Source organism: Sinohyriopsis cumingii, chromosome 11 (assembly GCF_028554795.1).
Source record: "Sinohyriopsis cumingii isolate HCF-2022 chromosome 11, ASM2855479v2, whole genome shotgun sequence".
Lineage (NCBI taxonomy): Eukaryota > Metazoa > Mollusca > Bivalvia > Unionida > Unionidae > Sinohyriopsis > Sinohyriopsis cumingii.
In genome coordinates, this window is record NC_142971.1 from 48868133 (window position 1) to 48887843 (window position 19711).

General features: G+C 33.4%; 1 protein-coding gene across 1 annotated transcript in view; it reads right to left on the reverse strand.

Annotated features, from left to right (window-relative positions):
* Positions 1 to 19711, reverse strand: part of LOC149788414 (stabilin-2-like) — a 495609-nt gene that overhangs the window by 100599 nt on the left and 375299 nt on the right. Inside the window, exons 24-26 of the mRNA XM_089974375.1 lie at positions 16466 to 16561; positions 14437 to 14586; positions 1533 to 1672 (exon numbers count right to left, since the gene is read on the reverse strand). Coding sequence (XP_089830501.1) covers positions 1533 to 1672; positions 14437 to 14586; positions 16466 to 16561 — 386 coding nt within the window. The remainder of the gene's footprint in view (positions 1 to 1532; positions 1673 to 14436; positions 14587 to 16465; positions 16562 to 19711) is intronic.

Genomic DNA, 19711 nt, shown 5'->3' on the forward strand with positions numbered 1-19711 from the left:
AAAAGTCCAAAAGTCCAGAGTGAGAATTAAGGCTACAGAATTAATTTGTTGTTTTACACAAGTCAATGGCAAATAATGTGTAAATATTCTTATTACAATCTGACCTCATTAGAGCATGGTAGCTGGGGTCAATAATTGCATTATGTACCAACTGTGATAGCGAGAATGACAAACAAGTGTCCCTTGAAGAGACTGACATGGGACTGTCAGAAAATATATAACAGAAATTTAAGCTAAGACCATTTCTTCTTTTTAAGTGCCGAGTGTTGAAACTATCTGATATCCTTCGCAGATAAGATTTTCAAATCAGTCACTGTGGCAACCATACTGGCTGTAAGATTGGCACCATTTTCATTCAGAGCAAACTAGACACCATCAGAAGGCTTATGGTGAAAACTTGATATCAAGAAAACTCCACGCTGATAAGAATTTCCATATGGAAGGAGTAGCAATAACATGATCTTCAAGATGGCTGCATCTTGTTAATGCATGGGATCCAGATGAGCTAAAACCTTTAACCAAAATCTTAATTTAAAACTTTCTACAACTGATTTTGTCTGCAATGGGCAAGCAAGTGTGATGCAGATTTAATTATGTTAGGTAAACAATGTTAACAATGTTTTATCCTAAATATGAACAAAATCCATTTTTAGAAAATATAGCAAATGAGAGACTGTAATCAAATCCCTTTTGCAAATTTTCTGCCTTTGACTATAACATCAAAGGGGCAAGTGAGCACATCACAGAATGAATTGTCTTGACTTCATAATGATTTACGTCAAGTATGAATAGATTATATCAAGGAGTTTTGGAATTATATTTAATAAAAACATTGAATTTAAACCTTAATAAACTGTTGATGGCACCATCATAAGAAAGTTGGCTACTACATGTCACCTTCAATAAAATATACCTTAGCATATATTTTCTAAGGCATGTTTTAAGCAAACGTTAATACTCCTTTCAAAATTCTCAACAATTTTCTTTAAATTCATTTTCCAAGGTGATCTTTTTTAGGGTCCCAAAACGTTGGTTTCAGGCCAAATTATTCCTGCCAGCCCATTTAATCATGGGGTAGCACAACAAACACCTTTATGATTCATCAAGATTAGTAAATGGCAGTTTTAAAAATTTATTTTTTAAATGGAAAACACATCAAACCATTATCTTTTGTAATATGCCACTTACATTGTCCACTACAAAAGAATCTCATCTTTTATGTTGGGCAGATAAAACCTGAAGCAATATATTTATGATACAGACTGTCTATAGCAAGGGAAAGAGACCAAACTCAACATACACTGGCCAAGTCAATATAGTTATTTCCCTTTGTTTGCAAATTGAATTTATCATGCACAGATGAACAATATATGTGCTAGCTACCAGATATATTTCCACTACATCTTGCCAAACAAATCTGACATCGGTTTATTTCCTATATTTAAAATAGTCTTAAGTAATGTTAGAAACAAATGTAAGGTCAACTCAGCTGCATATACATGGGGGAAGCATGTATCTTTGGTTTTACTGACCTCATTAGAGTCTGAAGATTCGCAGTGGTTTGCCAGTACTGTGCGCCTGCCTTGAAAATGAAAGCCATTGATGCCTCATCATGTGGCACAAAGACTGTGTAGTTGCCACTATTCAGAAAACGGATGCTGGCAGGAATTTTCTGAAAAGCAGATGTACTTTATCATTTTCTTGAAAAAGAATAAGGGATTTTACATTTGAACTCTTTCTCAAAGATGCTGAAAAACTTTGAGCAAAAACACAAAACATGAGAATTTGTATTCTGTTTTGAAGAAAAAAATCATGAAACTTTTCAAAACATGCATGCAGGGGCTAAAACATATTTTTTAACCTCTCTCATCACGTGCATATCAGGGAGTCTCCTGCAATTTCAGTCTCCATCCTGCACTTCTGTGCGAGAGACAATATCTTCTGCATTTGGTGTACAAATGAAAGCAAACTTTTAGAACTAAACAGTGATGAAAAAAACCAAAAGAATAAATTCATGGTAAAAATGAATACAAATTTAGAGCCTGATAAAATAACACATCATTACCACTGAAGTGATATTGCTTGCTGGCACATATAATGCACATTCCTAAAGAAAAGGCCTAAATCTTAAATCAAATATCTTATGTTAAGTGTTTCGGCTCAAATAAACATCAACGCAAGAAAGAGTGAAAACAACAAGCTTTGACAAATTTAACAAATTTTTTATTTCTCTAGAAAATACTGTAAAAATTAAAAAATAAGAACTATGATTTTAAGAATCAAATCCAAAAATAATCCAAGAATAATCCACGAATAAAATTTTAGAAGTCCAAATAATGAAATGTTCTAATGAATTCAAGTTCAAGTCCTGACGAAGAATCCAAGATGGACCGCAGTGATGTATGTTGTATCCTGTATAGTGTGGTTGTCTACAGTTCCTTGTAAAACACAATAAATAATCCTTCAGTTTTGGAAACCCAAATAAAATTTTTAAGAACTGTCATTGTTCAAGAATTCTGTATGAGCATACATATATTTCCAGGTAAAAAGCATTAATCCTTTCGAATCCGAATAATCTGAAGAAAAATTAACATATAACTTGAAAACTGGCTTCAACAGAAGGAAACGACTTGACATCAAGCGTTTTTAAGCCCAGGCTGAAACTATTTCTCGAAAACAATGATTATACAGTAATTTTGAGATACAGAATGTGTACCAGTATGAGGGTCATGTGATCATGTTTACATCACATACTCTCAGCATGATCCTGACAAAAACCAATCATTTTACTCTAAGAATAAAAGTTGTTTACTTCACTAAAAGTATTTACAGGCCTAGGATCACATATCCAATACAGCCTCAATCTGACCCTTATTATTTCCACAATTTTTTATATATATAGAAAACTTGTTGACGTGACTGATACTAAATTTTAATTAAGGTCGGGAACCAGGTCAGCCTTATGTGTTTACAGAATAATTAACAGTCAAGGTCAAACTATTTTCTGGAAAAAAGTATGAGTTCCTAGTAAACAGAACTACATTGTTTTAACATATAATGAAATTTTAAAAAATAGCAAGATTTTAAAACTTACAAACAATCAGATATAAATTAAATCAAATATTCAAAACAAATAACAAACATGATTTAACAAGCATATGATTAAAATTTGGAGAATAACATTGCAATCAATAGATGTACACGTCTGTATGTACCAATATATGTACTGGGGTTTAGCAGCATAACAGGAAAATAATTACTTTATTGTGCTGGTTAAAGGCAATGTTTCCAAAATGCAAATACAAAAAACTGCACAAAATCTTTAGGACAATAAAATGTTAAAATAAACACAACAAAAAGAAATACAAGATTAAAGATAACAATATATGTATAAAGAATTTAAAAAATGTCATTAAGATTCAAGCCTTCTAAATGAAGGCAAACCTGAAGCACTATAAAATGAAAGATAAGACAGAGCTCCAGACAGTTTTTCAGACAAATGTTTTAGAACTTATCAGTCTGGAACTTGATGAGTAACCAATCAATGTCCAGGAGTAGTATACACATTTTTAGACTATGATTCCTGGGCTACACTTATTTGCTATTGTTGACGTACCATTCCTGGGCTACACTTCTTTGCTATTGTTGACATACCATTCCTGGGCTACACTTCTTTGCTATTGCTGACATACCATTCCTGGGCTATACTTCTTTGCTATTGTTGACATACCATTCCTGGAATATACTTCTTTGCTACTGTCGACATACCATTCCTGGGCTATACTTCCTTGCTATTGTCGACATACCATTCCTGGGCTATACTTGTTTGCTATTGTCGACATACCATTCCTGGGCTATACTTCCTTGCTATTGTTGACATACCATTCCTGGGCTATACTTCTTTGCTATTGTCGACATACCATTCCTGGGCTATACTTCCTTGCTATTGTTGACATACCATTCCTGGGCTATACTTCTTTGCTGTTGTCAACATACCATTAGGAAGTTTACTGATATACCATTATTACTTTTGTTATTTTTCATTTTGTGAAAGGCTTCAAAAAAGTATCTGTTACATAAAATGTGTACTTTGGCATAGTTTTCTGACTGTGTTTCTTGTTTACTTCATGCAGCTCTGCTTGGATGAACTATATTAATCAATGTAAGAATACTATAGCAGCTGAAATCTTTGCATGCTCTTCATTATTATATTTTACCAAGAAAAACATGCATCAACTTGTTTTGCAAGATACATTGCTTTTAATATGCCATTGTGTTCAGCTATGTGGTTAAATAAGCATGAATCACTAATCAGGTTTTGCCAGTGACACATCATGTAAATCTGAGTGTTTCATCCAGTCTCTATCAAAATGCACACATTCATCCAAGAATTAAGAACACAAAAAAAGTACTGGTATAAAATAAAATGTTATTTTTAAGGTTTTGATCTGAAGACTAAACCATAATTTAATACAATAATTAAAAATCACAAAATACTGTCTAGAGGCAATAAAAAAAGGCAATTCCAGAGCACCTGCTGTATGACATACCTGCCATAACACGTTACGCTAAAAACATATTTTACTCCCTAAACCATTGACATGGTTATATTTCTAAAATGATTATCTGAGCAAAGAAAAATAGTTTTTAAGCCTGTATAAATGATAAACAGTCAACTCGTGTAAAACTACTATAAGGTAGTTTATAAATCAAACTGTCAAAGAGGCAATTAAAAGGAAAGGAGGTCAGGTATAAGCAATCACCAGTTCAGGTTTTACTTAACTGGCTGTCATTAGCTAGGGTGTTATGTTAAATCATTTGAAGACTGCTGTGGGGGAGTCCAATATGCTAATTTGCATAGGTAAAGTTCACAAAGTGGAACAACCCAATTCATCTTAAGTTATAGGTAAATCCAAGTGTCGCCAGATACATGTTGAAGAACAACAGTTATGACACATCACTGGCCTGTATAAAAGAGTATTGGTAAGTGTGCAAATAGCAGCAGCGTTTCTTTGAAGAAAAGATTTCATTCTATATATGAAACATAATAATTTTAGTAACTGGAATATTGTTCAAGTGTGATTCATTTTTTAAGTGATTCAGAAAACTAAAAAGCCATTAGCAGAGCTCAGTAAATATAAATCCCAGAACTCCTGGCTGACAGAGCAGCAAGAGGGAGCATTTAATTATTTGCACATACTGCAAACAAAATATCATTCTGGAGTACACAACGTCCATCAAAGTAGCGGCACCACCTGTAAGTAACATATTCAACATGCTGAATTGAACATTAAGATTAGTTCTCATTACTGATATATGTTACCATAATCTTGTTAAAATGCCAACTATTAATTGACTAGTGGATTATAGGATGATTTTAGCCATGCAATAGATTCATTGCCCTGAACAAGGCTCTCCAGGACCTGCCTGAGTACGACGCTACAGCCAAGTGGAATGCCATGAAGGGTGCCATCTACAGTACAGCTATGTCAACGTTTGGCAAGAAGGAACGACCCAGCCAGGACTGGTTCAATGCAGAAACGGAAAGCCTTCATAGCTTACAAAAAATGTCCTAATGAACGGACGCTTGCTGCTCTCAGAAGTGCCCGAAGTAACACCCAAGAATTGCTAGACAGTGTGCAAACGAGTACTGGCAACAACTGTGTGAAGGGATCCAGCGCAGTGCCGAGTCCGGACACATCCAAGGTATGTACAGTGGCATCAAGAAGGCTCTAGGCCCTACAGTGAAAGGGGTCGCTCCCCTGAAATCCCTGACGGGAGAGAAGATCACAGACCATGGGCAACAGATGGCCAGATGGGTGGAGCACTACTCAGAACTGTACTCCCGAGAAACGTCAGTCACTGATGCAGCCCTCAGCAGCATAAAGAATCTGCCCACCATGGAAGAGCTCGACAAAGTGCCAACCTTAGAGGAGCTCAGCAAAGCAATCAACTGCCTTCCAAACGACAAAGCACCAGGTAGTGACAGCATCCTGCCCGAAGCTATCAAATGTGGAAAACCAGCATTGATTAAACCACTGCACGAGCTACTTTGCTGCTGCTGGGAGGAAGGAGTAGTCCCCCAAGACATGCGTGATGCCACAATTGTGACCCTTTACAAAAACAAGGGCGACCGCAGTGACTGTAATAATTACAGAGGGATCTCGCTCTTGAGTATTGTTGGTAAAGTGTACGCCCGCATCATACTCAACAGGCTGCAGTTGCTGGCAGACCCTGTGTACCCGGAATCACAGTGCGGCTTCAGAGCAGGCAGGTCAACGACAGACATGATCTTCTCCCTATGACAACTCCAAGACAAGAGCAGAGAGCAAGGTCAACCACTCTACATGATGTTCATCGACCTCACCAAGGCCTTTGACTTGGTCAGCAGGAAGGGCCTTTTTGAACTTCTGAGTAAGATCGGTTGCCCCCCAAAACTCCTCAGCATGATAATCTCTTTCCATGCAGATATGAAGGGAACAGTCCTGTATGATGGATCCTCCTCAACCTCCTTCCCAATTAACAGTGGTGTGAAGCAGGGCTGCGTGCTGGCACCAACACTTTTTGGGATCTTCTTCTTCCTGCTCCTGTCCTACGCCTTCGACACGTCCACGGATGGCATATATCTACACACCAGGTCCGATGGGAGGCTGTTCAACCTGGCACGACTGCGCTCAAAGACAAAAGTGAGAGCTGTGCTCATCAGGGAGATGCTTTTTGCAGATGACACAGCTCTTGAGGCCCACACCGAGGAAGCCCTTCAGAGACTGGGAGACCGTTTTGCTGTTGCCTGCACGCAGTTTGGTCTCACCATCAGCTTGGAAAAAACAAATGTCAGCGTGCAAGATACCACCATTGCCCCTTCAATCAAAATCAATGGTGTCACCCTGGAAGCAGTCAACAACTTTACCTACCTAGGGTCAACCATCAGCAACACTCTCTCGATTGATATGGAGCTGGACAGAAGGCTTGGAAAGGCAAATACCATCATGGCTCGATTAACGAAGAGGGTGTGGGAAAACAACGCGCTGACAGAGCACACCAAGGTCCGAGTCTACCAGGCCTGCGTTCTCAGCTCCCTTCTATATGGAAGTGAGACCTGGAGTACCTACATGAGGCAAGAACACCGGCTCAACTCCTTCCATATACGGTGCCTAAAACGCATCCTGAAAATCAGCTGGCAAGACCGTGTTCCACACAGCGAGATCCTGCAGCGTGCAAGTACCCCCAGCATGTACTCCCTGCTAATTAAACGCCGCCTTCGATGGCTGGGTCACGTCCGACGCATGGAGGATGGAAGGCTGCCAAAGGACATCTTATATGGACAGCTGGCCACTGGCATGAGAAGAGTCGGACGCCCCTCACTCCGTTTCAAAGATGTGTGCAAGAGGGACATGAAGGCATGCAACATTTCACCCGATGGCTGGGAAGAGCTGGCCGAGGACCGAGGCACCTGGAGACTGATGGTAAACAATGGCATATCAGTCACTGATGCGAGGAGAGGCCAGTTGGCGGCAGAGAAACGTAAGAGAAAGAAGAACGCAGCAGCAACCACAGTAGCGCAGACTTCCCAGTATGTCTGCACCAACTGCAGTAGGGACTGTCACTCACGTATAGGCCTGCACAGCCACAGCAGACGATGCCAACAGAGACAGACAACACCCCAAGGGCGCTATTCGCATGGTCTTTCGAGACCGAGTCGCCAATGAGATTCATTGAAAGACAACAATATGAACATGCCCATGTTTGCACAGTTGATTTGTGTTGATAGAGTGTTAACACCAATACTTGAAATGAAAGAGCAAATTCGAATGAATCACATAGAATGAATTACGTCAAAAACATGCAACATAGTCATCATCTTTGAGATGCTTTTAAAATGTTAGATGAAAAATTTTGCAGAAGCATTTTTATTATCTGGTGTACCAGATAATTTCTGATTCCTTGAAAATGTGCATCACCAGCAATGATGATTAGCAAAAAATCCAATAAATTTGTGTGTCCAAAAAATGATACAAGTAGTTTTGATCAGAACCTGTATATTTGAAAAAAAATGCATAAAATAAACATAAGCTATCAGGAACTATTAATAAGAGGTTAAAAAATGATGATGTAAGTTATTTTACTTAAACTTGACAAATACCATTTGGAGAGCATTTCTTGCAATCACATCAACAACTTCACAGTAAAAGTACTTGCTAGTAAATGAATTGGACAAAATATATATATATATATATATATATATATATATATATATATATATATATATATATATATATATATATATAATATATAATATATATATATATATATACACACACACACGCACACACACACACACACAGTGGAACCCCACTATAACGTGATAATTGGGGTCCACAAAATTGGATCACGTTAATATCAGAGTCGCGATAATGCAGGGTTTTAAAGTATTTTACTTTTTTCAGAGAATAACTCACTGTATTCATGCCTAATGTATGTGATGAATAGGGTATCGTGCCATCATGGCATTCAGTTCATCTATAATGCATAAAATTCCATTGAAAAATGGCACACAGACTAACAATATTCAATACTTTTTCCCTGATTATTGTGTCTGAATTCAACGTTTAATATATAGCATGAACAGAGTATCAACACCATTTACTTGCTTATCTGATATTGTACTGTCGGGGCTTGAAATTAATCCATAAAATATCAAATTCCATTGTAAAAATTGCATACATATGTAAACTATTCAATACATTTTTCACACATTATGTGTCTGAATTCAATGGGAAAAATTAACAGCAAAATTAGGTTAAGAATTAGGTTAAGAAAGACGAAGCACATGTACGGTTCATTACGTTCCAGGGTCTATGAACGGTGTCAGTACAAATTTCATACTGCTAAAGTTTTCTCATATGCGTTTCCATGTACATTTATCCATTGCAAATTTCTAATAATTAATGCTTTTATGCCTATTCGTTTGAATGACTACAACAAGAATAATTACCAATCAACACATGCTTTCATCATGCATATAACTTTTACTTCAGATTTTGTGAATATAGAAAGAAACGTGTGAAAACTACTACACTAATCATTGCGCAAAGTGCAGAGAACAACTTGTGATTGTGAACTAGCTTTCCCAAAATGGTACAATATTTTTTTTTAAAATAGGAAATTAACGACGAGTTCATAAACAAACACCATGACCATGTAAAATCCGAGAACTAAGTGCAGTAGGCCTGCAATGGTCACGAGTCACTTTTATAAAAATATAAAAAAATAAAGCTGAAAGCATGTACAATTTCATACCCTTTAAATTTCCAGCTAATAAGGTGGACATTATTTACTAGTTAACTGATTGCATCTAATAACACCGCCAAGCCCAGCAAACATGTTGGGGGCTTTCATATTTTTTTGTTTATTAAATTGTGAGAATCTTTTATCAACCACTGCATTGGCTGCTGCTTGTTTGTGTACGTGGTTAAAGAAGAAACACATGTCAGCTATTGTTTGAGGAACAGAATTAATTGAAGACAATCACAAAGACGACTTACTGACTTTACTCATGATCAGTAACAAGCAACATTTCTGATAATGTTTATTTTGGCATAACACTTCAAGAACCTGGTGAAATTGTTAAATTTCAGAAGCCAAGCCACGATCGTATAATATTTGAATTCATACTCGAACTCTTCCCAAAATGACAATAAACGTTTTACACACTATTTCTTGTACCTTAAAAAAAGTATTTTCCTGGGTACGAGAAAAATACATGTACATTATTTAAAATTTCAGGAACCATACTCTAATTCATACATGATCTTTTCCCCAAAATGATAATAATTTGTTTGTTGCGCAAAGTGCAGAGAACGAATTGCATTTGTGAACTTGTGTTTCCATAACTGTAAAATATTTTTTATAAAAAAATAGGAAATTAATAACAAGTTCATAAGTAAACCCCATACACATATAAAACCCAATAACTAAGTGCAGTAGGCCTGCAATGGCCACGAGTCACTTTTATAAAAAAAAATTTAAAGCTGAATGCATGTACAATTTCATTCCCTTTCAACTTCCAGTAATAAAGCAGACATTTTTCACTTGTCAATTGATTGCATCTAATAAGACCACCAAGCCCAGCAAACATGTTGGTGGCTTTCATTTTTTGATGTTTATTAAAACTGTGAGAATCTTTTATCAACCACCACATTGTCTGATGCTTGGTTGTGTATGCAGTTAAAGAAGAAATACATGTCGGCTATTGTTTGAGCAATGATTGTATACAGAATTAATTGAAGACTTGAAGACAATCACAAAGACGACTTACTGACTTCACTCATGGACCAATAATAAATAGCATTTCCAAAAATGTTTATTTTGGCATAGCACTTCAAGAACCTGGTGATATTGTTAAATTTCAGAAGCTACGCCACGATCGTATTAATTCATACGTGAACTCTTCTCCAGAATGATAACAAGCATTTTAAACACTATTTCTCATATGTAAAAAAATAAAAAAATTCCCGGTACGAGAAAAATACACATGTATTTAAAATTTCAGGAACCATACCACGATCATATTAAATTCAAATTCATATGCGATCTCTTCCCCATACATTTTTTATACACTGTTTCATGTCTTTGGAAAAAAATGTTTTCTTATGTGCGAATGAATATAAGAAATTTCGGGAGCCACGCCACGACTGCATTATATCCGAATTCGCATTATAGCATGGCGTGTTATAGTGGGGTTGCATTTTATATATATATATATATATATATATATATATATATATATATATATATATATATATATATATATATATATATATATATACTTTTCAAAATAAATTTTGTAATATTAAGTCAACTTATCATAAAAATACCCAATTATATTCATGCTCAGTTTGTACATTTATTATATGGTAGAATACTGATTCTGTGATTTTGTCAAACATTGTCTTGATGTAATTATTATAATTATTAAAATATTTAAGCCTAAATTTAATAGTTTCTCTTTGTCATTTCTCATGTAAAACAAATCATGTAGACATAAAATAAAGGCTAAAATTACATAAAAGTAATTGTCCAACATTTGCATTGTATTAAGCCTATGTGGCCATTAAATAAAATGACAGCCTCGTATCAAAGCCAACTCCAGTTCAAATCCAACCAGGTGTGACTTTTTTCTTAATGTTATATATTACTTTGAATCCATAAGTAGAATTATGAAATTGTTTATATTTTCTGTGTGAATAATCACAAAACAAGTACATCAAACAGGATTCAGTATTGCTACACCACTTATGCAGACTACAAGCACGAAACATCTTGCTACCCAAACAGTTTTAAACAGTTTTAGCATAAAATAAGAAGAAAATTTGCTTGCTATGAGTAATTAATGGATATATTTCATCTTGTATGTGAAAAACTTAAGTACTTTCTAAACATGAGATGAAATATATGTTTTTTGCTCCACTGATGACAATACCCTCTAGGTAGCAAAGGAAGGGACCTAACTCTTCTGAAAATAGTGCAAGCAATGTGATTGGTTAAGATGCACATCTTCTGAAAATAGTGCAAATAATGTGATTGGTTAAGATGCACAGGTTCTGAAAATAGTGCAAGCAATGTGAATGGTCAGGATGCACAGGTTCTGAAAATAGTGCAAGTAATGTGATTGGTTAAGATGCACAGGTTCTGAAAATAGTGCAAGCAATGTGATTGGTCAAGATGCACAGGTTCTGAAAATAGTGCAAGCAATGTGAATGGTCAGGATGCACAGGTTCTGAAAATAGTGCAAGTAATGTGATTGGTCAAGATGCACAGGTTCTGAAAATAGTGCAAGCAATGTGAATGGTCAGGATGCACAAGTTCTGAAAATAGTGCAAGTAATGTGATTGGTTAAGATGCACAGGTTCTGAAAATAGTGCAAGCAATGTGAATGGTCAGGATGCACAGGTTCTGAAAATAGTGCAAGTAATGTGATTGGTTAAGATGCAGATCTTCTGAAAATAGTGCAAGTAAAGTGATTGGTTAAGATGCAGATCTTCTGAAAATAGTGCAAGTAATGTGACTGGTTAAGATGCAGATCTTCTGAAAATAGTGCAAGTAATGTGATTGGTCAAGATGCAGATCTTCTGAAAATAGTGCAAGTAATGTGACTGGTTAAGATGCAGATCTTCTGAAAATAGTGCAAGCAATGTGATTGGTCAGGATGCACATCTTCTCATGAGAAATGTTTCAAAGCAAATGCAGTTATATTAACAAAAATGCCATGCCTTGCATGAAGCTATATTCCTAAATAGCAACAACTCTAACAAAAATCTAGGGATCACAAAAATTCATTAAAAATGTCATCTCTGGATGATGATCATAATTTTATGTAAATTTAACAGTAATATATTTTTAAAAAACAGAAGTTGCGTTCAAAAGATTATGACTCACAATGTACTCATCTGCAAGACAAAATAATACTGGTAATATTTTCTAAAGAAATTACAGCAAAGTGATTTGACAACATATGCAACTTAAGGTGAATATTTAAATTTCATGGCAATTCATCAAAACCTGCAGGGCTAGCGGTACTAGCAAATCTCTGGCATACACTGCATTAATCTATAAAAAAGCATCAATTCTACTGTGAGTCCCTTGATTATAGGACAGACATTTTACTGTCCAAAAAGAATTTCCAGGAATTTTAAAATAATACCATTTCTACTTGTTAACTGATGAGTGTTTAAACCATCTGTGTATATTCTTGAACAATAAGATTTTCAAATTAGCTGTTGTACAACTGGCAGTCATACTGGATGTAAAATTTGCACAATTTTAATTTTGGTGCAAGCTAGACAACATCAGGGGACTTCTTGCAGTCTCACTGCAGACATCAAGATCTCTTAAGATTGAACTTTAATCTCTGAACAAAATGAGATACTTATGAGGAAATACCTTTATGGGTATCTCCCACATACAATTTTATTTTTAGAATAACAACTAGGAAGATTTAAATAAGTCAGCTACAGGCTGTGATGTTGATGTAGGCAACACTTATTTTTGATAATTTATCAAATTGGGATGACATGAACAACAAACAGGTAGATTTTGAGGCTGAGAAATGTCAACTGCAGTGACCAGTGTGGATGGTTACACTGCTTCACTGACATGACAGTAAATGAGTTCTCTCAAGATTTTAAAATATATTAAATTTCATTTAAAAAAATTATACAGCTATAAATAACAGATTTTACTCTTCAAACTTTCTATAGATAACAGACATGTACAAAAAAAGTTACAAAACAATGGTTTAATTTCTTGTTGATCTTAACATGTACACAGCTAGCTATAAATTTTAAATACAGGCCCATGTATATCTAGACATATAGGTAACAGGTGTTTCATTATAGCCCAATGAACTGTATTGCTTTTGGCTCTTTTATTTTGACAGCTTATACAGCTTATATAGAAACAGTTTCCATGGAGAAACAGGTTAAGTCAATTATTCTCACTTTACACAATTTGCAACTATGCAAAGATAACCTGGTAAACAAATATAAAGACAAAAAAGTTGTAAAGGCATGGGGAAATATTGGCAACACTTTTAAACAAGAGTACTATCAATGGAACATTATATGGTTGCCCAGTGATTTCCCAGTCCTGATGAATGGGTCTCAGTCACCTTGACCTTTGGGAAGGAATAGGGAAATAACTGGATCTTTGGTCAAGGTATGCAGTCTTGATCTTAACTTATTGTGTGAAAAGTATTATTTCCTAGACATACCATCATAATGAACTCTGACATTTAAATTATATAAGTTTCTCTATTACCATAAGTGCAAGCCATCTAAAAAGAAACCACTGTTCTTCTTTCAGTCACAGCGACCTTGACCTTTTGACACTGAAAGACTTCTTCCTTAACCCAAATGGGAGCCATCCACAAATTATGGCACCTGAAGATGGTGGAGAACTCGGATTTGGGGGCAAATGTGCAATTGGTAACACATGGACAGGCAACATCATAATGCCGGTGCAAACAAATATTTAACTAAAAACAAAATTAAATTTTTTATGCAAAATGTTTTAAGAACAGTGAGACATTTTCACTTTATGTGATTTCTTTTACACTTACCATGAGCAATGTTGTGAACAATTCAAGGAGTATCTTTCAAATCTGGAGTTCATCTGCCTCAAACCAAAATGCCAGGGCAACTGGCCAAGAAAGCTGTGCATTCCAACATCCAAAGGAGTTTTTTTCTATTCTTAATAATGGCATCCATATTGGATGGCAGATATAATTTTATCTAGAGATGCATTTATAACAAGATATCTTAGTTACAAAACCTTTTTTATCAGGAAACATCTGAAACTGTGAAAACACTCAATATGGTTTCCAAAGGACAATATTTTTTCTATTATGAGACAGAACAGAAAATTCTAAGAAAATACCTTCAAAAGACTGGCAACAAGAGTTAGATTGGGATGATCCATGATCTGTGTGACAATTGTACCATAACACTTGTAGCCATCACCTGCGTAGCCATCCAAACTGGGACAGGTACAATTAAGTGCTCCAGGACCATCAGGGGTACAGACTGCCTATAGAATTTCAATAAAATAGTATAGATACTATTCATCGTAAACCTGTCAAGTCTTTTTTTATCCAAAACATTCTAGTATCGCTGCTATTTATATTATATACTCATTTCTTTCTCCAATAACTTTACATTGTCATAAATGTGCAGTATACCATTTTACAAGTCAGTCAAAATACTAAATTTGAGAAAAAAATGGAACTGAAAGTTTTCCTGGAAAACTAAGAGCCACTGAGCCAATAAGCCAAGATGATTAAGTCTTATTTCTGCTGTCACACTGTAGCTGTTTTGCAAATTTCCTGGTTTAAGTTTTTTCATACATTGTTCAGATTTATAGTAGCAATAGAAGTCACACAAGTCATGTACATAGCAAGGATCCCTCCAATAGTGTGTATGCAAGTGACAAATTCATAATTTCAATTAAAAGAATTAATGCTTTTCACATATTATGATTCCAAACAATCAATGATGGAACAGAGGTGCAGTTGATTCAATGTCAGTCCACTACTGAAATCACATGTACATCATATGGAATAGACTTGGCTAATAAATCCAGTCCATCACAAGCAGAAAAGCAAAATTGAGGTGGCTCAACTGAAAAACAAAATTGATCCATTCCAGACCAACGGGTAAATTTGTTTTAATGCACATTCATTCAAAATATGACTCTAAATTTAAATTCTAAGTAGATCAAAATGTGAATTTAATTTTAAACTAATATCAAGTGCATGACTAAGTTCAAAGGTCACTGGGTGGTGCTATGTGTGTATTAATATTATTACTGTGTACAGATGAATCTACGTTTGTGTACTTATTCTGGAATACAGCATAAATTTAAATTACTTTGTTTCTTGTAGTGTATTCTTTTATTATTAAGCCTTAGGTAGGAAAATGAAATGAGTATATAATAAAAAGGTTACTGCCTTTCTATTGGAAAATATGAACTTGTTTTTTTTATATACTAATACTGCACTCCCATGGTCATAAAGTTTTACACAGAATAACGTACATTTCTGATACAAATACAGTGACATATAATTCCTTGATGCAACTTTATATTCTGGATTCATCATTCATTGATCTGTATGGACTGGCTGAGGAAAAGTGTCTGAATTATGAGGTGTATTATAAACATATTTTTAAACCATGTGGCTATATGGTATCAACCAAATGTTAAGTATTAACAACGTAAAAATGAAGAACTACACAACAACTTTAGGACAATAAAACTGTCCAAATAAATGTAACATGAAATGCAACAAGAAAAAAAATAATCTAAAATGTAATGATAAAAATGATGTGAAAAATATATCATCGTAATCTGTTATATAAAATGTATTCCCTCAAAAAGTGCACGAAGTTACACTGCATGAAAACTGAGTTGTAGCAACAAGAAATTTTCAAAAAGCCTGCCGCGGTGGTCCTTTGGATGTTTTATCAGCAGCATTTTGTTTCAGGACCAACCACACTTCATAAGGTGTCTTTTAGTGAAGACCCCATGTTGATACGACCATTCGTTTGGAGGCACCCTTTCACCAAGTTACATGAAAAAAGGAATACCAGTATATACTGAGTGCAGAGAATCTATTTACTCATTAGTTAAACACAGAAACTTTATCAAAGACATGTTACATGATTCTGGGAATAACAGCATTTCTAAAATGTGAAAAACACCTTAATTAAATGCAAAAACAAAAGAAAATAATTAATGTACATGTATAAAGTTAGCCTCTTTAACCCCCTTACAGAGGGGTAGGTGCCATGAAACCCACTCTAAACTGTTGCCTAGGAACTATATAGAATGTATGGGTGAAAGTGAGGGTGTACATATGTATATACTTTAATATGTGCAGACACCAGATATAGTCGTTACTCATTGTTACCTTGGGATGGCAGCCACCATTATTTGTAGTGCACATGTTTGTTAGTACACAGAATGTACCATTCCCATGGTAACCATCTTTACATTTACAAACATGCTGAAAAAAGAAAGCAGAATTAAAAAGTATTCCCTGCAAAACAAACATAAAAACTGAACTTTCAAAAACAGAATGAAAGCAATGGATAAGGTCTGAATTAGTATTCAAGCTCACAGAAATCAAGGACTTTACTGAAACATATTTCCCATTATTTTTAGAGAAATACCTGGACCGTGCTGAATAACAACACTGTGTCCTTTATCAAATTATTAATTTTGTTCTCAACCTATAACATCATGGATGATTAAGTAAATCTTCAGATTACTACATAAGATTTTTGAAAACATAATCTAACAGCAAGGAATTATGATGATAAAGTGAAAGTCATCAACAATTATCATCTCAATAAATAAATATTTTGTGGACAATTTTGCAAGCATATTATGATTATAATGCTGTATGACCATATTATGATTATAATGCTGTATGACCATATTATGATTATAATGCTGTATGACTATATTATGATTATAATGCTGTATGACTATATTATGATTATAATGCTGTATGACTATATTATGATTATAATGCTGTATGACCATATTATGATTATAATGCTGTATGACCATATTATGATTATATTATGATTATAATGCTGTATGACCATATTATGATTATAATGCTGTATGACCATATTATGATTATAATGCTGTATGACTATATTATGATTATAATGCTGTAAGACCATATTATGATTATAATGCTGTATGACTTATAATGTTGTATGACCATAATATGGTTATAATGCTGTATGACTATATTATGATTATAATGCTGTATGACTATATTATGATTATAATGCTGTATGACTATATTATGATCATAATGCTGTATGACCATATTATGATTATAATGCTGTATGACCATATTATGATTATAATGCTGTATGACTATATTATGATTATATTATGATTAGAATGCTGTATGACTATATTATGATTATAATGCTGTATGACTATATTATGATTATATTATGATTATAATGCTGTATGACTATATTATGATTATATTATGATTATAATGCTGTATGACTATATTATGATTATAATGCTGTATGACTATATTATGATTATAATGCTGTATGACTTATAATGTTGCATGACCATAATATGATTATAATGCTGTATGACTATATTATGATTATAATGCTGTATGACTATATTATGATTATATTATGATCATAATGCCGTATGACTACATTATGATTATAATGCTGTATGACTATATTATGATTATATTATGACTATAATGCTGTATGACTTTATTACGATTATATTATGATTATAATGCTGTATGACTATATTATGATTATAATGCTGTATGACCATATTATGATTATAATGCTTTATGACTATATTATGATCATAATGCTGTATGACCATATTATGATTATAATGCTGTATGACTATATTATGATTATAATGCTGTATGACCATATTATGATTATAATGCTGTATGACTATATTATGATTATAATGCTGTATGACTATATTATGATCATATTATGATTATAATGCTGTATGACTATATTATGATTATAATGCTGTATGACTATATTATGATTATATTATTATTATAATGCTGTATGACCATATTATGATTATAATGCTGTATGACTATATTATGATTATAATGCTGTATGACCATAGTATGATTATAATGCTGTATGACCATGTTATGATTATAATGCTGTATGACTATATTATGATTATAATGCTGTATGACTAAATTATGATTATATTATGATTATAATGCTGTATGACTATATTATGATTATAATGCTCTATGACTATATTATTATTATAATGCTGTATGACTATATTATGATTATAATGCTGTATGACTATATTATGATTATAATGCTGTATGACTATATCAAGATTATAATGTTGTATGACCATATTATGATTATAATGCTGTATGACTATATTATGATTATAATTCTGTATGACCATATTATGATTATAATGTTGTATGACCATATTATGATTATAATGTTGTATGACCATATTATGATTATAATGTTGTATGACCATATTATGATTATAATGCTGTATGACTATATTATGATTATAATGTTGCATGACCATATTATGATTATAATGCTGTATGACCATATTATGATTATAATGCTGTATGACTATATTATGATTATAATGCTGTAAGACCATATTATGATTATAATGCTGTATGACTTATAATGTTGTATGACCATAATATGGTTATAATGCTGTATGACTATATTATGATTATAATGCTGTATGACTATATTATGATTATAATGCTGTATGACTATATTATGATCATAATGCTGTATGACCATATTATGATTATAATGCTGTATGACCATATTATGATTATAATGCTGTATGACTATATTATGATTATATTATGATTATAATGCTGTATGACTATATTATGATTATAATGCTGTATGACTATATTATGATTATATTATGATTATAATGCTGTATGACTATATTATGATTATATTATGATTATAATGCTGTATGACTATATTATGATTATAATGCTGTATGACTATATTATGATTATAATGCTGTATGACTTATAATGTTGCATGACCATAATATGATTATAATGCTGTATGACTATATTATGATTATAATGCTGTATGACTATATTATGATTATATTATGATCATAATGCCGTATGACTACATTATGATTATAATGCTGTATGACTATATTATGATTATATTATGACTATAATGCTGTATGACTTTATTACGATTATATTATGATTATAATGCTGTATGACTATATTATGATTATAATGCTGTATGACCATATTATGATTATAATGCTTTATGACTATATTATGATCATAATGCTGTATGACCATATTATGATTATAATGCTGTATGACTATATTATGATTATAATGCTGTATGACCATATTATGATTATAATGCTGTATGACTATATTATGATTATAATGCTGTATGACTATATTATGATCATATTATGATTATAATGCTGTATGACTATATTATGATTATAATGCTGTATGACTATATTATGATTATATTATTATTATAATGCTGTATGACCATATTATGATTATAATGCTGTATGACTATATTATGATTATAATGCTGTATGACCATAGTATGATTATAATGCTGTA